General features: G+C 38.1%; 1 protein-coding gene across 3 annotated transcripts in view; it reads right to left on the minus strand.

Moving 5' to 3' along the window:
- The window catches only part of LMO7 (LIM domain 7), a 127,017-nt gene that overhangs the window by 19,556 nt on the left and 81,759 nt on the right, over window positions 1–25,702 (minus strand). For all 3 annotated transcript variants that reach the window (XM_021707375.1, XM_021707374.1, XM_021707373.1), the window contains 7 exons: window positions 18,604–18,721; window positions 16,497–16,639; window positions 14,711–15,143; window positions 13,144–13,452; window positions 4,244–4,358; window positions 2,298–2,459; window positions 1,342–1,448 (listed from right to left, as the gene is read on the minus strand). In XM_021707375.1, the coding sequence (XP_021563050.1) occupies window positions 1,342–1,448; window positions 2,298–2,459; window positions 4,244–4,358; window positions 13,144–13,452; window positions 14,711–15,143; window positions 16,497–16,639; window positions 18,604–18,721 (1,387 nt within the window). The remainder of the gene's footprint in view (window positions 1–1,341; window positions 1,449–2,297; window positions 2,460–4,243; window positions 4,359–13,143; window positions 13,453–14,710; window positions 15,144–16,496; window positions 16,640–18,603; window positions 18,722–25,702) is intronic.

Here is a 25,702-nt window from a genome sequence, read left to right on the forward strand (position 1 = left end):
GCGGCCACTGCACTCCAGTCTGGGCGACAGAGTGAGACTCCAACTCAAAAAAAAAAAGAAGTCTCTCCAGTTGGAGTTTGGCTTAAATAATGCATGCTACTAGTGCAAATACACTTTAACATGATGAGTCTCAGGATATTGATGCATTCCTTACAGTTTCTTGCATACAGTAGAAACTTAAATTTTTTTCATTATTACTCAATATTTGTGGAGGAATTAATGACAAGCTAACAGGCATGGATGGCTTTAACTTTAATCAATCATTAATTTTCCAAGAATCACAATTGGCCAATAAATTACTAAACCATCTGGCTTATATCGATGAGTAAGCAAAATAGCCACCCAGGATTCTCTAACATTAAACCATTCTTAAATATAATGTAGCAAGATCTCCTTATTAAATAAAAGGAAGTACTTTAGGATGATATCACGATCTATGTAAATAATATAAAGCCAAATATTTCATTGGCATTTAAATGTAATTACTAAATAAATTTAAATGAACAAATCATAAATAAAAACCATTTTCAAAGCCTATATGAACCAGTATTGCTTTGACATTGACACTTGGAAAAATTTCCACATTATACTTTTGAATCAATTATTGCAACTAATTATCTCTCAACCACATATGTAAGTCAATCCATCAAATACACCTACACAAAAACTAAAAGTACTTTGTAAAGTTTCACACTGCTCACACTTACCACATTTATTTGCCAGCAAAGACAAACGAACATGTAGAGAAGTTATAGTGTATAATTTTACATAATTACTATTTCACAAAGATCTGAAAAATGGACACTGATAAAGATTGTTAAGAAACACCTGCAAAACAACATTATGGAATCTTTTTGCCAGTATATAACTCACAACTACTCTATTAATGAGAAATGCCTAAGGTTTTAAAAAAATTTTTTTTTACTGTATCTCTTTACTATAAGTTACCTCATTCAATTATTTACTTTTTTTTTTTTTTGAGTCAGAGTCTCACTCTGTCACCCAGGCTGGAGTGCAGTGGCATGCTCATGGCCACCGCAGCCTTGACCTGCTAGGCTTACAGGATCCTTCCCCCTCAGCCTTCCAAGTAGCTGGAACTACAGACATGTACCACCATGCCTGGCTAATTTTTTGAATTATTGTGGAGACAAGGTCTCACCAAGTTGCCCAGGCTGAACTTGAACCCTAGGATCAGGCAGTCCTCTTGCCTCCACCTCCCCAAATGCTGGATTACAGGCTTGAGCCACTGTGCCCAGCTACATTTTTAAGTTATTTTTCCCATATACAATTCCTACAGCTGCTTTGTTCCACACAAGTACTCCTGCTTCTCACAATACTCACAGGACTTTGAAGGCTTTCGGAGAAATCAGTTGTTACAGATAAACTTGATGATTTGTCTGATGTATAAATTCCAGAAGTTGCATCAATCCACTTTGTTTCAGGTGAACCTATAATTTTGGCAGCCATACTGGTGAGATTGAGGGTTTTATGCCGTGAAAATGGTAGGGAAGGTTGGTCTTTGCCCCAGTCTGATTGGCACATGAAGATCAAGTAATGAGTACACGTAAATGTTGAAGTGGAAAGAATAAAGTTACTGAATGCACATATAAAAAATGTACACATACAAGACAAACAAATCAGGTAGCATGTGAAAGAAATGGAAAGTTTTAGGGTTTTTACCAACAGACCACCTTCCCAAAACACAAGGGTTAAATCATGTTAATAATAAAAAGACTAGCAAATCTGCTGACTCTTCCCATTAACCAGGACTAGATATTAGATTTTAATATAGTAAGCTGGTAGGTCTGGAGAGGCTTAATTCCTGTCCCCATCTAACCTCAATAACTCAGAAATACAATAATAGAATGCATACTGAAAGTTCTTTGAGAACAAACAGGAATATGACCTACCACGCTCTCTACCTCTTCTGCCAGTACAGTTATGATGCTGCAGAGAAAGTTAAATCATAGCACAATCCTTAATACTCAACATTATTATAAATGATTTCTGAATGCAGATACAACTGCTTTCCATTGATATTTGCATTCAGTCAGACCAGTACATAAATCAGTAAATAAATAATGTAGAAGTCAGTAAATTTGCTAGTGAAAAGTTCAGACAGAATATTCAAGGAGGTAGTATTCAAGATTTGTTACAATATAATTACAAAACACCATTAAAACCAAAAATAAATCAAATGAAAAAAATAGAGAGTTACTGAAGCAAACTGTTATAACCATTTGCCAAAGACCAGTTCCCAATTCAGAATGCCAGACATGGTGGTAACACAAACTTACCAGCCTTTCCATAGCGTCTCACGTCCAGCACTAGGTTTCCAGTTTCTTGAGTCTTAGCCATGGCTTCCTCCCACTCTTTTGTATCCTTATACGAAAACTTGGTGTTGTTAACAGCAATAATTTCATCATCTACTTGTAGCTGAGAAAATTCTGCCGGGCCACCTATATAATGCAAAGTAAATTAAACAACCAATTGGGAAAAAGCCCACATGTCCTACTAGTCACTGTTTCTTTAAGTTAAAGAAAAACAACTTAAGGAAGTATAAAAATTATAACCAAGTAGCCATTTCTTTTTATTTTGAGTTGGAAAAGAATCACCAAATTTTTTAAAATTACCATGTATCTGGGTCATACAAAGCACCAAAGGCATTTTTAAAATTCTATAGTATATATCTTCATTGAAATTTACAGAAAAAATGATAAACTCATGTATTCAATAACACCTTTCTATTAACTTCCTAAAGATGAAGAAAAATTTAAGTTATTTTTAAACCTAAAATGTGCTAAAACCCTCACATATGCTGTCGGTGGGAATGCTTGGAAAATAATTTCAGTTTCTTATCAAGTTAAATGTACACCTACCATATGACCCAATAATTCCACTCCTAGATATTCAAAAAGAAAAATTTTTTAAAACTTGTGTTCACACATAGGTATAACTGAATGTTTATAACAGTTTTATTAAGAATCACCAAAAGTTGGAAATAACTCCAATGTCCTTCAATTGGTGACTGATTAAACAAAGTGTGGTCCTTTTCATACCATGCATTAGTATATTTTTACATATCAGAATCTATTTCTGATTTATTAAACGGATCTGTCTATTCTAATGCCAGCATGCAAGATAGATAAATCTAAAATGTGAAATATAGCACATATTAACTGAACTTCCAAATTGAATGCATTCTGGAAGGGAGAAGAAAACATGGCTATTTAAAATGACTTCAGCTGGGCTCGGTGGCTCAGCCTGTAATCCTGCACTTTGGGAGACTGAAGTGAGTGGACTGTCTGAGCCCGCAGGTTCGAGACCCATCTGGGCAACTTGGCGAGACCTCTTCTCTACAGTAAATCAGAAAAATCAGCCGGGCATGGTAGTGCATGCCTGTAATTTTGGCTACTCAGAAGGCTGAGATGGAAGGATCACCAGAGCTCAGCAGGTTGAAGGCTGCGGTGGCCGGGAGTGGCCACTGCACTCCAGTCTGGGTGACAGAGTGAGACTCCAACTCAAAATAAATTAATTAATTAAATAAATAAATAAAATGACTTCAAATTATAACTACAATACCATTACACCTAATTAAAGCTGCCTTGATATGTAAAAAAAATGGGTAGAAATAACTGGTGTTAACATGAAACTTTATATAGTGAAAATATGTTAAAAAAAAGACCGTCTTTAGATATAACAGCTTTCATTGTAATTTTAGCCCTTATAATATTTGCAAAGAGTTCCTGGGCTTGACTTGGTATAACCCTGAGTGGGGGAGGGGTAATCCTTTTGCAAAAAGTCCCAAAGCATACTGAAGACTCCATTGGCAATAGGTATGTTAGGATGCTCACATATAATAAAAATTGATTTATTATACAGCACATATATCTCCACCGAAAGCATGGCTGATAATAGAAAGTTGTTTCTGAATGTTCAGTAAGTACCGTTTGATGGAATTTCCAAACATAAAATCCGAAATTCTATAGAGTCACAAAATTAAGACTTTGCAAAACTAAAATTAATTAGGCAAGGAGAATAAATATGTAATTCACAACTCCAACTAATAATCTTGGGGAGAGGATGCATTTCCTGGTTTTCCTTCTGCATTTTTTTCACATGCTTTCTCCTCCTATATCAAATAGACTAATTTCTGTTCCCTCCCCCCCACACACACCACCACCCCAACATAGGATAAAAGAAAAGAAAAGAAAGTTCAGTTCGAGCAAAATCTATGATTTACCTGCTTCAACTGATGCTACGAAGATCCCAGAAAAATCCCATTTTATTGTAAACCCAAAGTCAAGGCCGTTCCCAGGCGTCTGGTTTATGCTGATTCTCATATCACTGAACTGATCCTGAAAACAAAACATGAAACGCTGGCATCAGGTGTCCCTGGCACCCACACAGAGGAAAGTCTATCCGTGAAAGAAGGAAGGCCTGCAAGCTAGGTATACTTGAATTATTCCACAATAAACCAGAAGCTTCATTCTTTCTTTCTTGACTTTGGTAAAATCTTCGTTTATATAAATATCACTAAGTTTATTATTTTTCTGCTAAAATAAAGAAAACCTTATTGTCAATATATGTTCTTCACATTAATACTGTAAATAAATTGGCCATTGACAAAGCTTAGGTTTTTTTTGTCCACCATTCAATTGGGTCTAATTTAAAAACCATTTATTCATTGTCCAGAAATGAAGTAGAATAACTTAAATCATTTATGTAAAAAGTGCCACCATACATTTAAAAAACTACCTCCAATATTTAACATATTTATCTTAAAGTGGCTCACAGACACACACTTTAGCTACCAGTAACATCAATCTAGGATGGGCACCATACCACCATGTTGTGACACAGCACTTGGCCCTCACCAGAAGCCAAGAAGATGCTGGCACCACACCCTTGGACTTTCTAGTCACCAGAATCATGAGCCAAACCTCTTTTCTTTATAAATTACCCAGTCTCAGGTATTCTGTTATAGCAACACTAAATGGACTAAGATAGTACATAAGAATAAGAAAGGCAGCTGGGCTTGGTGGCTCAGCCTGTCATGCCAGCACTTCGGGAGGCTGAAACAAGAGGATTGCCTGAGCCTGTGGGTTTGAGACCAGCCTGAGCAACTCAGTGGGACCACGACTCTACAATAAATAAATTTTTAAAAAATTAGTTGGGCATGGTAGTGTGCACCTGTAGTTACAGCTACTTGGAAGGCTGAGGTGAAAGGATCACTGGAGCCCAGCAGGTTGACACTGGGGTAGCCGTGAGTGTGCCACAGCACTCCAGCCTGGGCAACAGAGTGAGACTCCAACTCAAAAAAAAAAAAGAATAAGAAGGCATGGAATAAATAAAGGATTAAGAACTTACTACATTATATGAACATGCAGAAGTGTACAACACTATTCACCTATTCATTTGTTCAGCATCCATTTACTGTTTATTCTGTATAAGATACAGTACTTATTACTTTGGGAAATTAGGATGAATTGGGCTTGATCCCTGCTTTTAAGAAATAATTATAGACTCTTCAGTGGACATGTGATTTTTGCAGTGGACATAAGATTTTTTTAGTTGCCTTTTGTAAAGCAGTTTAAATGTGGGAATCCAGAGGTAGTTATAACACTTGTTAATAATCACCTGACTAACACCAATCTGAAGAATATAATAAAACTCCAAGAATAGAAAAAAATGACTAGTTGGTACTACTCCTCAGCCAAAACCACCATACACTCAAATCATGTGATTTAAGTGATTGATGACTCAGTGAAAATAAGTGGTCACCTTTACCACTTTTACTAAAAAACAACAGCAAAACTGACTTAAAGCCAGTTAAAGTACAGAATCTACTGCTATATAAAGAAAAGAGACAAATGATGAATTTGATACTCAAACCACTGATGTTTCTTAGCTTAAAGAATAAAAGACAGAATGGAGTTTTAATAAATACTCTCAAACTACGTAAAGATTGCTTTGTGGGAGATGGCAAGTGAACATTATCCTTTGCCACCAAATAAAGAATAAAAGAATGAACTTAAAGAAGGAAGAGTCTCCCAATTATATTAGACCAGAAGAATTGTCCCAGAAAGGGCTGTTCTTACCTCAGAAATTAAAAAAAAAAAAAAAAAAAAAGATGTTTGAACATAGTAAAAGAAAGAACAGATAACCAACTCTCTGCAAGACTTAACAGGGAGAACAGACTCCCTGTGGCTGGCTACAGCTCAGCAGACGATTGGGTCAGTCCCTAGGAGAAGAGAATCATGGGGAAAATTACAGGTGCATTTCTGTCAATAACCAGGTAGCCTAAGGAATGTCAGTGAATCTGGTAGAGCCTTGTATCTAATGAAGACACAGATTTTCATTTTTTGGTTTTAAATAGCCTAATTTCAAATTTAAGTCTTACATAGATTGCCTCTTCCACAAACTAATATATAGAATGGATTAAAGTAGGTGGTTGTAGTTTCCAGAAAAGAGTTCCAGAAACCAGGCATGGTGGCTCATGCCTATAATCCCAGTACTTTGGGAGGCCAACACAGGAGGATCATTTGAGCCCAGAAGTTTGAGACTAGCCTAGGCAACAGAGCAAGACCTTGTCTCTCCAAAATAATTAAAACACTTGCATGTTGTGTGGTGCTCCAATAGTCCCAGCAACTCAGGAGGCTGAAACAGAAGGATTGCTGAGCCCAAGAGGTCAAGGCTACAGTGAACCATAATCTCACGTAAGCACTGCTCTTCAGCCTGGGTGGCAGATTGAGACCCCCAACTCAAAAAAAAAAAGAGTCCTACAGCCCCACTTGTGTGGCCTTCCCCTAATGGCTGTGCTTGAAACATCTCTGTGGAATCCCAGGTTTTTATATAAGATTTTCCCTGAGACTTCTTGCAGATGAACATGTCTATAATTATATTCAAGCATAAACTGTTCAACAACAATTTCAGGTAGGATTTCCACTTCCTTATTTTTCTCTGCAAGATATCTGCCAAGTGAGTGCTCTACAAAGGATCTGAGTTGCAGAAGATGATAATTAAAGAATTACCTTTGAACTGAATGGGACAGGCATATGTGTTATGGGAAAAAACCCAGATTCTTGATGACTGATAATGAACTATGTGAGTGGTTTCAGTTGTCCATGCCAGAAAAGATAAAATATAGTTGTCTATCAATATCTCGGCATTTAAAATAAAAATTTCCCTCAAATTAGGTAGTATACACTGAAAATTCAGATTGCCCACCAACTGTCACACTGATGAAGAAGAAGACCCTAAACTTTAAAACAAAAACATGAGGATGATCTGGAGTCCCAGTGGCAATATTTTTTTTTTTTTTTTTTTGAGTTGGAGTCTCACTCTGTCGCCCAGACTGGAGTGCAGTGGCCACTCCCGGCCACCGCAGCCTCGACCTGCTGGGCTCCGGCGATCCTTCCGCCTCGGCCTTCCGAGTAGCCAGAATTACAGGTGCGCGCTACCACGCCCGGCTGATTTTTTTGATTTATTGTAGAGATGAGGTCTCGCTGCCCAGGCGGGTCTCGAACCTGCGGGCTCAGGCAATCCACTCACCTCAGCCTCCCAAAGGCGCAGGATTACAAACTGAGCCACCGAGCCCGGCTGGCAATATTTATTTTTACTGGAGCCAATGAATTAAGATTTCCATGTCACCACAGATGGGAATTCATTTTTTTAAAAAACAGGGTCAATCTTATACAATGACAAATCAGAAAGCTCTTCTCAAACTTTTCCAGTTAGATAAATGTACTGAGTTCAGAGAAGCCTACTTAGTTGATAAAATTAGTACTAAAAGTAAACTCAGACTATAAAAATCAGGAAAAATAGCAGAGGAAATACATAATCTTTGACTTTGCATACATATGGTGCTTTAGTGTCTTTCAGGGTCTTATTGGGAGGAGAATATGAACAGAGCTGACTTCAAATCATGGTCCTGCTAACACTAGAGCTGTTCACTGAAGATGCATCTATGTCTTTCTTCAACTCTCCCATTCTCCATCCCACAGGTGGCATTTCGATGACTCTACTACCACCTTCTCATCCCATTTCAAGCTTATCCTCTGCCTACCAATTCCATCTGCAATCTTCATCCAACCAGGCACTGCCAGCTATTCTTGCTTTGGGGAAACAATCTTCCACAGTCACCCCCATTCCATTTTCTCTTGCCTCTCCCCCACCCCCATCCTATCTCTCAGGCTGCTTCTCTGTTTCATTAGTGCTCCCAGTGCTTTTTCTTCTATTCTCACTTTGTTGTTGTTGTTTCCTAGTCAGTTTCCAACCTTTTTGACTACATGCTTTCTTGTGTAACCTCATTCACTGTCATGTCTTCAATGTCTAAGTCCAACATTTCCAAAATTAAACTAATTATCTTCCTCCCTAGACCTGTTCTTCCACCTCTTGTTTTCTACATCTTGGCTAATTGCAACACTACCTAACCAGTTGCACAAGCTAGAAACACCAGGTTCTTTCTGGGCCTCTTTCTCCTTCCTTCCCCTAACTGCTCCCCATTCCAAGTCCACACAACAGTCCCTATACCCTTACTCCCTGCCACACACACAGGCATTTCACAAAATGTTATCAAGTCCACAATCCAAAAATCCATCCTGAATCACCAATCCTTGCTATCCTCTCTTGGGTTCAGGTCAAAATCACCCCTAAACTCCTGTAGTTACCCCTCCTGACAGGCTCTCCTACCTCCATCCCCACTTTTTGTCCATCTTCCACACAGCAGTCACAACTTTAGTTACAAAACATGCAGGTTATTAGATCATACCCTGTTTTAAAATTGCTGGTAGCTCCTTACTGTGAAGCTCCTTACTTAGTAGATTTCAAACTTCACATTTCAGTTCTAGTAAGTTTCAATAAATATATACCATCTTTCCTCAAAATGATCTCAAGAATAATTTTATCTTTATGAACTAAAAAATGTTTCAGTCTCTATTAGCTCTAAAATTCTAAAAATATGGCAGGGTTCAAATAAGTCAACATACAGTGTCTTAACTATACATAAGGCAGTACTCAAATGTGAGCATGTCATATTTCCAACAAAAAAAAAAATCAGAGAAACTGCAGCTGTGGTCTAAGCATTCCACCACTAGCCTGGGGCAAGTGACATAACTTTCAAATCTCAAGTACTTCATTGGTAAAAATGGGGATAATACCATCTTCTCTGCAAGGTTATTGAGACAATTAAATGCAACATTTAAAAGGTGCCAAGACACACATGACTGATGCCCAGTAATTACCTTCTTTTTCCCATGGAAGCAATATTAAACACAATACCCATATTGGTTAAGTAGTTTCCAGACCAAGTAAAGAAAATCCTATTTAACTCTCACATACTTAGCTCTAAAGCCAAGAAAACTCAGTCAGCATTCGGTGAATATGGACAGATCCAGGCACTGTGCTAACAGTAAAAAAGACAGGCCTGCTGTCTACCCTCAAGGAGAGTGAGTCTAGTGAAAGTAAGGAATAAGCAAAATGCATAGATGGTATTGCTGGGATGAGGTCAGCCCTGGAGACTACTTAAAAGGGCATTGGTCTCAGAGTTGGGAATCAGGAAATTAACATGTAAAAAGCTTCCTTCCAGTGCATCCTATTTTGGGGCACTGCTTTAAAAGATCGGAGCAGAGGTTCTAGAATATGGATTTGTATGAGGTTTGAGAGCACAGGACTCTGAAAGGACTAACGAGAAAACCGAAACCTGTAGTCAAGACCTATTTGAGAAAAAAAAAAACATGAAAAACACGTTTGTGGGGCAGACGGAGGACCCTGGGAGTCACATTCCCTCCCTTTGCTGTGGGTCACCCCCAGATCAGCGCTAGCAGCCTAGATCAGCAAGGAAGGCAGGGGGGAAAAAAAGAAAAGAAAAAGAAAAAAAAACCACAAAAGAAAGAGGGCAAAGAGAAGAGAGGGGAACAAAATTCCCAGCTCAGCAATGAGGTTAGAAAGGAAATTCCTGTGGGCAGGTTTCAAATAAGGCCATATTAAAGCCTTTCCTTCATTATGCATTTTCTTCTTTAAGTCACAAGCCACCTGACTGCCACAGTTTTGTGACAGGTTCCTAATCAGTCTCTGCCTCCAGACTTAGCTTTCTAAAATAATTCTGTGGAACACTGCAATACTTACATTCCTAAAACAGCCCTTAATATCAAGATTCCCACACTGCATAACCAGTAAGGGCTGTAAATTACCTGCTGGATCAAGTTCATACTTCAGCCTAGTAATCAAGGCCTTGAATGCAATTCAAGTCAGTAAATACGTAAGTGCCAATTATGTAAAAAGGCTGTAGAAGGCACAAAGAACATCAGTGAGGGAGAAACATTTAAATATATGGAACAAGGAAGAATTCAGTGAGTGAAACTTTCAAGGGTGAGAAGACAATTCCAAATAAGAGGGTAGTACACCTTGATTCATGAAGGAAGTGGCTCTCCTGGGCACTGTAGAAACAGTAGGACTTCAAAAGGCAGAGATGTGTAAAACACACATTTTTCACGTGAGGGAACCATGATGTGCTCCCAAAAGTATACAATGTATCCATGAAAAAGCAAGCAGTCTTATAACTGAGTCATCTCTCTTTCTCAGGATATAGCATGATATAGGCAATCTTGAGTCAGACTGCCTCGGTTCAAATCCCCTCTATGGCCTTGGATAATTAATATGACCATTGCATGCCTTAATTTCCATGATGATAAAATAGGGATAATGATGATAGTGCATCATTAGAATTACAGATGACAGCATAGGATTGCTGTGAGGATTAATTAAGTCAGAGCCCTGAGAAGTCTGGATGATACATGGTAAACTCTCTAATGTCAGCTATTTCTACACTACGAAAGAGTTTGGAGTCAGTCATGAGGGATGTCAGTTTGGAGTTTGGAGTCAGTCATGAGGGATGTCAGTTCTCCCCTGAGTGCTACAAATTTCATTCAGTAACCCACACAGTGCCACTAGAAGTTTTGGAGCAGAGAAATTACTGAGTCCAGCCTGGTATCAGGCAAGTTGATCTGATGCCAGTCTTGTGTGGCAGGCACTAACACCTGTGACTATTTGCACTGATAGGGAAAGAGCCTGAACTAGGACAGTGGAAACTGGGGTAGAAAGGAGTAGCATCAAGGGAGATCCTGGAGGAATAAATCAAAGGATATTACCAGCACAAGTGCAAGGTAGGAAAGAGCATATGACCTGAAGAACCCTCTTTTACAAAGCTACCAAGACATCTGGATGATCTGCCACACACTATTTTTGAAGCCGCTGACCTCGGAATACCCAGAGTTGTGGAGTATGAACAGAACTTGGAGGAGTGTCACACAATGCCCTTTACATATTGCTCACCAGCTTTTTATGCAGCCACAGCCTTCTCTCAAGTCAGTAAGATTCTTCTCAGAGACAAGGTCAAGGTGATGCTGTGGAAGCTACTTCCCCAGTGGCACAGAAATCGACACACCAAGCATCAGAAATAAATAAGTCACCGCAGGAAACATAGCTACATTCAAGAATCTCAATAGCTTCAATTGTTAAATGAAGTCTATTTTTTCTTAGTAGGATACCATTTCAAGTTTGGTAACAAAGGAGCATAAATCTATGAATGATGAGACTTGAAACAGCACCATGTAAAGTGAGGTTCCTCCGAACTGTATCAAGCGGGGACACACCCACTCGCCTCACTCAGCCTCTATTCCTTAATCCATGGATGCAGCTAGTCGGCTGCCACCTGAGGGAGGTACTAACACCAGTGTGCAACACATTAATCAGGCTGCTTTGTTGAATTCGCTATTTGGAAAGGTGAAGGCAAACATACAAGTCCACAAAACAAGACATTTTGCTTCTGCTTTTATTATTCATGCAGTGGTAACTTACATTCCCTGGGTATAACATAGGCTATTGTTCTCATCCATCGAGACTTATGATGCTCGATATATTACCTAATAATTTTTTTTAAAGTCATCGATTAAGATTTCAAGTAGGAAAAACTACAGACATTCCCAGTCATTCTTTATCTAGTGATATATTTTGTTTGGATTTCAAATGTTAAGAGTTACAGTTACCAAATTGTAACTAAGTCTCAGTACTCCCATTAAGAGACAAGAGGTCATCCAAAATTCTAGATATTCTTTGTTGTTGTTGTTGTTGTTGAGTCAGGGTCTCATTCTGCTGCCCAGGCTGAAGTGCAGTGGCACAATCATGGGTCACTGCGGCCTTGACCTCCTGGGCTCAGGCAATCCTTCTGCTTCAGCCTCCCAAGTAGCTGGGACTACAGGCATGAGACACCACATCCAGCTAATTTCTTTAGTTTTTTGTAGAAACAAGGTCTTGCTACGTAGCATAGGCTTAGATATTCTAAAGTATAAATTCATATTAAAAGTCACTAGAGGGTGGGTGTGGTAGCTCAAGCCTGTAATCCCAGCACTTTTGGAGGCTGTGAGGGAACTGCCTGAGCCCACAGGTTTGAGAACAGCCTGGGCAACCTGGTGAAACCTCATCTCTACAGTAAATCAAAACATTAGCTGGCATGGTAGTGCACATCTGTAGTTCCAGCTACATGGAAGGCTGAGGTGGGAGTATCGCCTGAGCTCAGCAGGTTGATACTAGAGTGACCGTGAGTGTGCATGCCACTGCATTCCAGCCTAGGTGACAGACTGAGACTCCAACTCAAAAAAAAAAAAAAAAAAGTCACTAGAAGGTTAAGATGATAGAAAAAGAAATGCTATGTCCCTAGAGGCCAGCATCCATCAAATGCATCAATTTCTATTTGTAGTCAATTAATTTCCCTGGAAGAAACTTCTATTATCACATATATATTAGTCTGCATCTAAAATCTCTCAAGTGACTCCTGCACTTGAAACGTGGGACTACTGGATACTAGAAGTACGAGATGACAGCTACTAAAGTGTGGAGTAGAGAGAAAATGCCAGCCAAGTCCCAAGGAGATAGGTCCATAGGGTCTCTATATACACATCTCACAAGGGTTATCTATAAACTCAAGTTGAAACAGACCTACCAGAATCCGTTAAGAATAAACCATAACATCATTTTGCACATTTTCAGTTCAAATTAACATCTGCAGATTGAAAACATGGTGTTCAGACTTCAATACTTAAAAATGTCTGAGTCACAAATGAAAAAGAACCCTCCCAAGCTCACCTGGGACCTTAAGACCTCTTCTTGGGTTGAGTTTTCCCCTGCTCCAGATTCAGACAGCAAATCAGGGCCAGATGTGGAAGACAGTGTGGCTTTAGAAGTGGCAGCCTGGTCTTGGGAAGGAGATGAGAAGGGGGGTGCAAGAGAGAGCAATTCCATCACACCCTCTGCTGTTGCTGCTGCCTCTCTCTGGCCAGATGAGACCAGAGCAAGGTGGCCTGCATCTGGGTTTTGTGCAGGACTGCTGACCAAATTGCTCTGAGTTCTCTTAATGCCTTCAGCATCTCCATTATACTTCCAAGAATCATCCATCTAAACAGAAAACATAATTTTAAACGTGGTATTCTGTTACCTTGCTTTCTGTTAAAAAAAAAAAAAACCTCACTTTTTAAATTAATATTTAAAAACTAACATAACAATGTAATCATTAACCAAAAACTATCTGTGCTTCCTAAAACTACTGAAAGAAAAAAAACCAAAAAGCACCAAGATAACATACCCACCACAGTAAAGTAACTATTGCTGAAAACTTAGAGTATGTTCTTTCACACCAACAGAAACATACATGTAGTGGGAAGAACAGCGTTAATAAAAGCATTCATATTACATACGGTCTTCTGAAACTTGCTTTTCTTATTTACGTCACTCCAGGTCAATAGATAGAACTCTAACCTAGCCCTTTTAACTGCTGAATATTCCACTGTAGGAAATCAACAATTTATTTATTAGATGTGCATTTAAAGTTGCTTAAAAGTTTTCTGTCACTTCCAAAACCATTGTAGAAAACTTTTATTTTTATGGTACTGATTTCCAAAAGTAAACTGCTAGGACAAAGTTTTATATGTATATATAACTTTGTTAAAAAGTAGCCATATACTCCCAAAGAACTATATGAGAGCAGCGAGACCTCATCTCTACAATAAAATTTTTAAAAAATGAGCCGGGCGTGGTAGCGCATGCCTGTAATTCCGGCTACTCAGAAGGCTGAGGCGGAAGGATCGCCGGAGCCCAGCAGGCCGAGGCTGCGGTGGCCGAGAGCGGCCACTGCACTCCAGTCTGGGCGACTGAGTGAGACTCTAACTCAAAAAAAAAAAAAAAAAGAATTATGTTCAAATATATCAAGTTCTGATTAAGTAGAAATCTGGAAAAAGCAGAAATTTGTGCATAAGCACCTGAAAATATTTAGGTTAAAACCGTATGAAGTTGCTATTTTATAGGTCAAGACAGAACTAACCACTGGCAACTTGATACTGTTCAACCTAATAGTTTACAAAGCTATATTTGAAAAAACATAGCACTAAAAATTCATGCCCTGACTTCAGACTGTATCGTATCTAATTCATTCTTTAAAATGTATCAACCTTACCTCCATAGAATTTAAAGTTTAATAAATTCTGCATCTTTGCAGATAAATCTTAAGTATTAAATATCCTGCATCTAAATTAGCATAAAATAAAATTGACTTATATGTGTACAGTTTACACATCAAATGTATATGATTCCAGCCTCTGCACAAGTTCATGAACATTTTGCTCTTCAGAACAGACTAAGTGAACTGAACATTTTTTACCGTGTAGGATCTGGGGAGTGATGAGATTCCTCTTGACTGAGAGCCAAAAGGTCTTGGTGTGACCACAGATGTTAACCTAGCTGTATCAGTTTTCTGGTAACTTCTGGGGAGAGAAGCTGAAACACGAGTCAACTCCATTTGTGTATTCAGTGAATGCTGAGAAGACAAAGAGGTTGGACGCTGTTCTTCCATGGGGCTTTTAGAAGGAAACTGAATTTCAGCTGTTATATTGTCCTCTCTTCTTGCAGAAGTTGTAGAATCTTCTTTAAAAATTTCTGTAAGATAAGTTGTTCCCTTTTCTTCTCCTCTCTGACTCTGGCAACTGGTTTCTGACATAGTCAGTGTGGGGGGCAGCCTTTCTTCACTCAACACATCATCAGAAGAATATATTCTCCTCCTTGATGTAACTGTAGACTTTTGATTTTGGGACTCCCTGAGCAGAAAGAAACACACCATTACCACGAAGTCGTGCACTTGATACACAGAAGTAGGGAGGTCATAATTAACTTCACCTGTACATAAACCACTTCTGTACCCAATCCTGACTTGTACCTCACAACTTTAAAATTTAAAAAAAATTTAAAAACATACAAAATAGACTGGGAGAAAAGATTACTAATTTTACACAATAATCAATTCAACACTAACAGTGTATAAAGATGTAAATTTATTTTAAATGACACAACTTAAAAAGATTATAAGAACTTGACTTTTTTAAATTATAGATTCTCTTAAACATTCACATGGATTTTCTTTATTGTAAAGAGATTTCAATTTAAAAAAACAAGGAAATTTAAAAAGGAAATCATTCACAAAATTTTATCCACAAGTTTTTAACTCTTTCAAAATTAAAACATCGTAGATATAATTTATTGAAAATCAATTTGAAACTTCCAAAGTTGTGGATCTCTTGACAGCATTGGGAGCTTTTTCCTGAAAGAAGTTTACACTAATTTAGTAAAACTGAAACCACAAACAACTCATGCTTTTATGGAGATCAAGCTAGCGTATGATTTCATACAGCTTGATAGAACCTGCACAAACAATTATTCGGGGTTAAAATCCACCATCCATATTTATAGAAAAGTTCATGAAATTTCCTCATCTCTCACATTTAGAAAGGAGTACCTACCTCCCAAGCTAACTGAATTGCATTTAAGTGAATGAAACCATGCTTATCAATGGTTTTTAGGACAGGAAGGAGCTTTGTTTAATTCCATCTGACAATATATTTCCTTTTTGATATTGCAGTGGAAGCATATTTGTCTTTTCCCTGACCTATAAATATCCTAAGCCTTCAGACAGTAACTACTTTAAGTTTAAATGTGACCTTTATGCTATTATGTTGCAAAGCAAAGAATAAATAAACCCACATATTTATGTATAAACTTCCTTTAAAATATAATCTAAATTGCACCACAAAACATAAAAAGAACTTTATCGTGTTATAAACAATTTAGTTAAAAGTAAGAGCTGATTTTATTGGGCCATTCCATTCCTAAATTCACTTAAGAGTAAAAAGCAGTATTTTGTCTACACTAAATAAAGTCAGTACCATCCAATTCTGCATGTGAATGCACAATGTAAAAAGAAGAAATAGTGCACATCTACTTTATGTTCTCATTTATTTTGTTACTCTAGATCACTATTTCAGCAATACTTTGCTTTTCTCACTGCAGAGCAAAATCCTGAACGTTCCATTGTATATTTGATTAAAGTCACACTACACTTACACAAATATCTAACACTGATCCCTCCAGCCGTGAGACACATTCAACCTTATTACCTGTCCTGCAGCATTTCTTTAAATGTCTTAGAGCTTCTCTCAGACTTTTCAAGTGCCTGCTTTTCAATTTCTTCCCTCTCTTCTTTTTTCTTCTGTAGATCTGAAGTGTGACTTTTTCGACGATCTTTCCATTTTGCAAGGTCCTGAAAGAAAAATCACATTAGCAGGGGTATACCTGAATTTCTACACACTTTCTAGCAGTGAGAGAATGCCAGAGTATCCTTTTACATCACTGAAACTATTCACTCCAACTGGATGCCAAGGTGCCCTAAATTTGCTTTTTATAGCCAGTGTTTCTGTACCAAGCCTTTATCTCATGTGTCTGAAAAACTTGACCTAATAAGATAGACTCCATTTCTGTTTTCCCAGAAAGTGTCTGCCTCGTTGCCCATTTCACAAAGAATGCTAAATGCTTGTAATTAGGTGCCAGTGAGATAGATTAAGGCCTGTCTGAAACTCATTTTCATCTCACTCCAATAACCTGGTTGCTGCGTGAAACAACATGTTTCTCTCTAAGACGGAAACAGAAATATGATTGTGATGGTTAAGCTCCGATACATCATTCATCTTTCATTTAACAAACACAAGCTCAGTACCCACTTGAAGACAGGTCTATAAGTAAACAGATGAATAAAATGTGGTTCCCCTCAAGAAGGAAAGAGTTTGGGAAAGCTTTTCTGGGAAGGCAAGACTCTGATATGTGATTTCAAAAGGGTTAAGTCCAAACAGGACAAGCCAATAAGGAAGATCTTGCAGGAACAAGCCAACACATCTTCTATAGCCTCCAGGAATCCAAGTCTAACTCAGCTGGATGACCCCAAGGACAATCAACCTAAGTCAGATTTCCAATTCCCCCTAGCAACCTAGGCTGGTTCTGACACCCAGGAGTTAAGACACTTTTCAAAGTACAAACTTTTCTAAGCACCTAAAGTAGAGAAATGTCAAACTAAGAACTGTTAGTGACATTCCAGTCCAAACAGAAGCAAATTCAAGGTCTCAGACTAAACCAAACCTCACCCCCAGGGTATGCAAAGTAAGCTTAGTATATACCCTTTGGGAGCCCACAGGGTCACTCCTCCTTTAAAAACAGCCTGAAAACAATATGAACTCTTTCCAGAAAGAACAAAAGCAGTGCACATTTAGTCCTACAGGATAACTGGCATTAATTTTCATCTGAATGAAAAACCCCTCAGTACTTACTCTCATGCCAGAAAACTCACCATGTATTTTAGCAAAGTGACATTGAATTACTGTTTCTGGAAAATTAAATTGAGTTAACAATTAAAAGAGATGCTGGAAGTTAGAAATGTAGCCAAGGCAAGGGTTTCTTCTTCATTTCATAGATTTTAATTCCTTTGAAAATTAAGATTTACTGTCACTGACCCCTTTATTCATGCTACCACTCAATTCTTACCATAAAGTTGTCCTCAAACTCCTTTGAGTTTGCTCTGAAAAATACTTTACCTATTGTACTTCATTACATTCCTCAAATTTATAACAATTACTCAATTAACAAAAAGATATAACTTTTTCTTCAGGATCAAAACTAAAGATGAAGTCTATATCCATATAAACACCTGGCAGTACGTGTCACCTTTGTGACAACATCTCATTTTGATTTATATTAGATAATGACATCTTCAGCCAAAATATTACTTATTTCTTCTCAAATATCCTTACTTAACTCTTAATTAGAAACCCTCTTCATCTCCCTCCACTGATGCCAGTGTCTGTGCTAGACCGTGTCCCTCTCCTATCCCTAATCTTGGCAAAGTCTTTTCCCATCCTAAGCATAGTTAACATTCATACCCCAAATTCAGCCACCAAAACAACTAAACAAGTCAATAATACTACAAGGAAGCAACTTTACATATTTGAAAATTCACAGAATATTAACAGATAAACATCCTCTAATATTTGTCACAATTGCCTTTAAAATATGCAATAGTAATAAGCAAAAAAAGGTTTAAAAACCTATATATGTTCATATTTTCTATAAAACCGAATTCTGAAATAGCAAGAAAAATTGTCTTGAGTATATTTTCTTTTAAGAGAAGCAAAGTAAAGTCAAACAAATTCTCCCCATCTCCATCTAAAAAATACTCACATCCTGCCATTTCTGATCTTGTTCTTTTAATTGTGATTTTATTTTCTGCATCTCTTCGTAACGTAGCTGACGCAAATTTTGAACATCCTCTGCATTGACATCACTCAAGGACTTACTCCTACAACAAAAATACCTACAGTTACCAAAGTTCACATGAGCAGACTTAAAGGTTAAACTGGAAGGTTGGACTTATATTTGGAAATTCCACCTAAATTTCTGCTGTACTACCTAGATGCTTTAGTGATAGTATCACATAAGTAGCACGACAGAGATAAATGGTGTTTTTCCAAGACGCAGAAACAAGAGCCTAGCACTCAACTCAAGTGTGAATTTTTTCACAAAACTATTAGATTAACGCTGTGCAAGTCTGAAAAAACAACCCAATGTTCATTTGGAGGAAAGTCAATGCACAAAAGAATTACTTTGGAAAAATAATGGTCACTAAAATTACCTCTATTTTTCTATCTCTCCCAAAGATAATCTGTTGAGGTTTGGCTACCTTTTCTGGAGACTTATTAAATAATTTAATGATTACCTGATATTTTCTCCTCAAGTTCAATATCATGAATAAATGTGCTGCTGCTTCTTAAAGATTCTTTAAGATCTGCCCCATAACTGCACTGGACTTATTCTCAAAGCACCTGAGCAGTTTCTAATAGTCTATCATAACTACCTCTATAAACTGACTTATTTTTTTATTAAGGTAACTTGTAACACCTCTACAAGAACGCAATGAAGTGTAGCTCTCAAAGAGCTCAATCCACATTAGAAACCAGTGAACAGTGTGGGGTGTCAGACACAGGCACGTGTGTGCTGCCTTCCTGCACATAAAAGGGATTGGTAACCTATACCAGATAAAAAAAAAAGAGATTGAAGAAGGCCTCCAGGAAAGGTGGGACTCAGATGTGAATACTGAGAAGCAAGTAGGAATGAAAGGGAGGGGGAGGGGGAGATGGGAGGGGGAGGAGGAGGGAGAAGGAGCACCTAAGTGTGCTTTTGAAGGTGGGGCATCCAGAATTTTCCTTTCTATTGGTCTTTCATACTGCACTTCTGATTTTATTTCACTGTAACTGACTAACTACACTTTTATTTATTCAGTAAATCTACATCTCCTCCTTGGACACCTAAATTTTGCCTTACCCATGATTTTGCCATCATATAAAAGTATCTTTTATAACAAACTTGCTCTTAGTTTGCTCAGAAATTCAACTACAATTTCCAAGCAAATGACTTCCAAATCTACACCTTAAACCAGTCCTTCCTTTGACTCATTTCCAATTGCTTCTTGAATAATATTTCTTCATGTATATCCCCTAGGCACCTCACTTGTAAAAGAACCAATTAAAATAATATCTAGAAGGGATTTTTTAAACTGTAACTCACTAAATACATGGTTATTGTTGATAAAGCCAAACTCAATCATGTTTCCAAACTTGCTTTTCTCCTTATGGCTGCTAATATGGTTACCTGCCCTCCAATCATCCACATTTGAAACCTAAGAACTATTTTTCACCTTTGTTTCTCCCTTCTCCCCACTTTCAATTAGTTATCAAGTCCTCTCAGTTAGTGTCTAGTTCTTTCCACCTCTATTGCCAACACCCTAGATCAGATACAGTCAACTCTTACCTGAACTTCCAAAATAGCTTCTTAAATTATCGCCCAACCTCCACATCCAATGAACAGCTTTCCTCAAATGTTCCCTCCAATTCAACAGCCTATCAGTATATATGGCTTTTTAAATGCCATCATTCCTCAGGATCCTTGGATGGGTACATACCTCCTATTCATTCTCCACTTGGAAATCTAACAGGCATCTCAAATTTGTCAAAGACGAAAACCATGAATCATCACTACTCATCTCCCTTGTCTCAGTAAAGGTCAATTCCATCCTTCCTGACCTTAGGCCACAAATCTTGGAGTCATCAGAATTCCTTTCTTTCTCTCATACATCATAACTGATCCCATCAATAAATTCTAATACTCTGCCTTCTAAATATATCTGGGATACAACCACTTCTCACCACCTACACCATTACACCTTGATCCAAGAATCCCCACCTGTATTATTATGATTATAGTAATCACATCACATCTACTTGGATTATAATAATCTCTCTGCTTCCACCCCTTCCTTGCCGACAGTGCATTCTCATATTGCAGTCAGAGAGATCCTCCCAGACTGCATTCAAATAATGGTATACTGCTACTCAGCACCCACCTATTTCTTTCCATCTCACTACAATTAAAAACAGGTTCCATACCTAATACTGAATTGTACCCCACATCTTTAAAATACATTTTTTTAAAAAGCAAGTTCCTCCAAGACATAAGAGGCTCACCATTACCTTGTCACTACTGCCTCTCTGTGTCTTTCTGCAGCACACCCTCCCTTACACTGCTCCAGTCAACAAGCCTCCTGGCTCTACTAAAACCTCTTGCTTCTCCCCCTGCTCTTCCATCTGCCTGGAATGCTCTTCATCTAAACATCCACATGGATTCTCTCTCACTTCCAGATATCTGCTTAAATGTCCCCTTGGTATTTCCTTCCCTGACTACCCTACAAGAAATAGCAAATGCCCCCTTCATCCTATCCCTCATCCTCTTTCCTCCATAGCATGTATTGCCATCTAAATTGTATATATGTTAACATATAACTTGCTTTGCCCTGTAAGATTATAAAGCAGGAGTCTTCTGGACTACTGGTGTATCACTTGTGCCTAAAAGAAAGCCCAGCCTGTGGTAAGTGCTCAATCAATGTGCTGAATTAATAACCTAGATGATATTCTATCACTTTGAAGAAAGTCTTCCTAGCTTTTCCATATCAAAAGTGGTCTGTCCCTTCTCTCAACTCCTCTACTGCTTTAGCCACACCTGTTTCATGGTACTTAATTCTCAGTCTTATATCATACATAGTGCACATGTAAGCACATGCACATTTTGCCTATTTCTCCCTCACAGGTCTTGTGTTGCTTGGGAAGAAAACACATTAACACAGAAAATGGCATGCAGGATAAACTTATTTTAATATCCATGCTAAGAACAAGATAGGTTTTATCCTATTAAATCAAGCAAAATACACTTAAAATGTTTCCAATTATTTTTGCAGGCTGTTGCTATCCAAAGTTCTATAGAGAAAGTTTCATAGGATTTATTAAGGAATAAATAAGACATAGAGAATATATGAAGACACATATGGATATATATGGATATATAAATAAAATTGATTTCTGTGATTTTGAGAATATGAAGTCATATTGAACAGAATGAGGCTATCTGAGCTAATGCTACACAGTAGACTCATGAAGAAGAGGCTGGAAAAAATTTTCAGGACCAGAGCATGAGGTGAATCTAGACACCCAACACATGAGATTGTGTAAAGTCCAGAATAAAAATCAAAATGTTAGTTAATTATTTGATAATATTTTGGTGGGAGGAAAGCTAGATGAACAGACCTGGCCCAGAATCTCCCAGGGGTGCTCTCCTTTTCACCCTCAACCTCCTGCACTGTGAAAAGATAGCATGTCTTCCTAAGAAATGTGCTTATCAAGGGTGAGACTATACCCTTCTCCTGGGCTCCCCCAGTTCTGAACAGAGCCTGGCACACAGGAGGCCCTTACTATGATCAAAGTGAGTCCCATACATTCCAGAGTAGACAAGTCCCTGTGTAAGGCAGAAATGCGAGCTCAGTTTGTTCCCTAGGGGATATAAAGTAATCCACATAAAGCCTGCACACAGTCCATAGCAGAGGGAACTAGGTACGGAAGGAGCCAGGAGGGGAGGGCCCCGGGCTCCAGATCTGTGGTTCCAGATCTCACCCCAAGCTGACATACATCAGTTCACTTGAGCCTCAGTTCTTCCTCTGCTAAGTGGAAGGTTTGCTATGAGAATTGAACATGGTTGTGTTGACTGCACACAGGGTTTAAACCCATCTGGTGCTATATACCAATTCTTATTCATGCAAACATGACTGCATGGGATCCCAACAGCTAACTCTCCAAGATGTTTCAAATCAGAGACACCACTCCAGATCATCCTGATACAATCTAGAACTTTTGGAGTACAAGAGCCTCTTGGCCAGATCATGAAGAATTATTTCCTTATCAGTATTAACAGCATAATATCCAACTTCTAAGGGCTTGCTGTGTGGCAGCAACCCCGGCAAGCATTCTACGTGGATTATCTCACGAGGCAGAGTCCTAGTCCAGTTCTACCACTCCTAAGGCATAAGTCCTTGGGAAAGCTGCAGTACTTGTTTCTCTTTCTCCACATCTCTAAGATACAGGTAATACCTACCTGTCTATCTCACAGAATTGAGATAAGCACCAGAGATAGCATCAGGAAAATTGCTTGGGAAACTATGAAGGACTGCAGGGCTCTAGTATGTTTTGCTGAATGAAGGACTATTCACAAGCAAATCTCATCATAATTCTCCTACAAGTCCTGCTTCATTTGTATTTCCTTATTTGGAAAGACTCCAATTTAGAACTGCATTTAGATTTTTACCAAATACAGGGCTAGTGTCTTGCTTTTTTGGTTGACTATAATTTTTTAAAATAGTATTTAAGGGGAAGACAGGAAGAAAGGGAAAGTTAACCTTCTAGATATCAACCATAAAAAAAATCACTAAAAGCCTTTCTCTCTTCTCCCACTATGTGGATCACCTACTACACTCCTGGCACCTTTTGACTAGTCTTAGGTGTTTCATTTTAGAACTCACTTTCCGGAACTTTAGAGATGAGTATCTAAGGAATAAGGGATCAAAGAGGACAGTATATGGTAAACTTTCCCAAAAATAAAATCACTGATAGCCTTACACAACAAATAGAAATTCCATGATCTAAATTAAAGGTCCCCAGCTTTCAGAGGGAAATCGTAATTTACTTATTTGTGTACCTCCAATATATATTCGTTGGGCATTATATATTTGAATTAGTTATTATAGGAATTCTTGGATGAATAATCAAGCTAAAACCCGGATAACAAGTTTGGAATTATCATACACTAGAATAAGGCACTATAATGAGAATTTTTCATTTTTAATTTTATAGTCTAAATCAGAGTTTCTCAACAGCAGCACTGTTGATGTTTTGGGGCCAGAAAATTATTAGTTGTAGTAAGTTGGTGTATATTGTAGGACATTCAGCAGCAGCATCCCTGGCTATGAAGGCACTAGAAGCCAGTAGCAGCCCTTCCCCATCCCCTCCACCCCCTACCCCCACTGGCTTAGGCCAATAGAAAAATGTCTCCAGATACTACCAAACACTCCCTGGAGGGAAAATTTCCAGAAATAGTTCATATCAGCTTTATTTTCTATTCTTGTTGTCTTATATATCTTTATAATTCTATAGAATCTTTAGTCCAACCCATAAGTGAAATATTGGTGTCTCAGTTGTCTTTCATTACAACTTCACCTTGAATCAGCATTTGTTTCCTGTGGATACTGGCAGCAGATTAAATCACTTAATCACATTACAATATTACATCTACATACTTTTACAACAAATTTTTGCCATTAATACCTTTGCAAAAAACAATCAAATTTTCAAATTTCATGAAACCATACAGGCATAAGTCCATGCAACACAAAAGCATACACAAATGACAGTCACATACAAAGCATCTTACTAAAAATAAACAGATAGGTGTTAAATGCCAAATAAAAAGCAAGCCAGAAATTAACAGCCTAAGACTTCAAAAGATATTGCTCATTTCTCTTTAACATGGTCTTTACCAAAAACAAGGTAGTCATGTTATAGGCAGTTATTTTTCAGTTACAGGATATTGAGCAATAATGCTTTTCCAGGTTAGTGTGTCAAGCTTGACAATGTACATTATGTTCAGAGAAATATCACTCAGCATAAGCATAAACCAAGTTCTAGATTAAAAGCCTATACTTAATCCAATTTAAATGTATATTTTTATTATAGTAGATCAACTTTAAAAAAGTACTGGTGCCGGGCTCGGTGGCTCAGCCTGTAATCCCGCGCCTTTGGGAGGCTGAGGTGAGTGAATTGCCTGAGCCCGCGGGTTCGAGACCCGCCTGGGCAGTGAGACCTCATCTCTACAATAAATCAAAAAATCAGCTGGGTGTGGTGGCGCATGCCTGTAATTCCGGCTTCTCGGAAGGCTGAGGCGGAAGGATCGCTGGAGCCCAGCAGGCCGAGGCTGCGGTGGCCGGGAGCAGCCACTGCACTCCAGTCTGGACGACAGAGTGAGACTCCAACTCAAAAAAAAAGTACTGGTAACTGATAGATGATAGAAAAAATCCTATATGCTAGATTTGATTTCAAGGGGTCTAAAGCACATAAGTTCTTTAAAGACACATTCATATTACCTTCCATTATTTGACAAGTCATGAGGTATTCACCAACCTCAATTTACAGACAATTTTGTTTTATTTGTGTAGTTACCTTGGCACTAAACTGCATGCAGAACATCCTTTAAAACAAATACTGTATTATCCAAACAACTATCTTGGAAGAGTCTGTAGAGAACAACTGCTACTGCTATCTGCAATCCAGAAAAATCCTTAGCTTTTGGAGCTCTGGCTTTAGGTTTCTCTTTTCTGAATTGTCATATAAGTTACCCTTCACTAGAGAGAACATACACCAGTCATTGAAAGAACTGTGCGTGTTCATATTCCCATCCCATACTTGGACTAGGAAAAACAACTATTTCTGAGACATATTATAAAGTCACATTTAATTTACAAATGAAAATGCTTCTGAAAGTTATCAATAAAAATCTCTTTGCATCTTCAAGCATTTTGAATCAAGTTGAAACAGCTTTCCCATGAGGAACTGAGAATAACAGATGCTTAAGCATCACGCTGATGAGCAGAATAGGGGATAATGCCTTTCCACAGCACGTGGAAAGCATGTTGGGAGGTCGAGTTTTAAAATCTGTGGCTGAGAAGTACTTGCCATTAGTTGCCCATGGCTCAATTACACCTATGACATCCAGAATGATTATACTGCTTTAAACAGTAATTTTAGTAGCTTCTAAGATTTCTGAATTATCAAAGATATAAAAAAGGTATTAAAATTAAAGATTTTTAGAGATGAAATCCTTGTAGAGGAAGATACTTAGCTACTAAGGC

This window comes from Carlito syrichta, unplaced genomic scaffold (assembly GCF_000164805.1).
Source record: "Carlito syrichta isolate Samal-C Ts95f unplaced genomic scaffold, Tarsius_syrichta-2.0.1 Scaffold316894, whole genome shotgun sequence".
Lineage (NCBI taxonomy): Eukaryota > Metazoa > Chordata > Mammalia > Primates > Tarsiidae > Carlito > Carlito syrichta.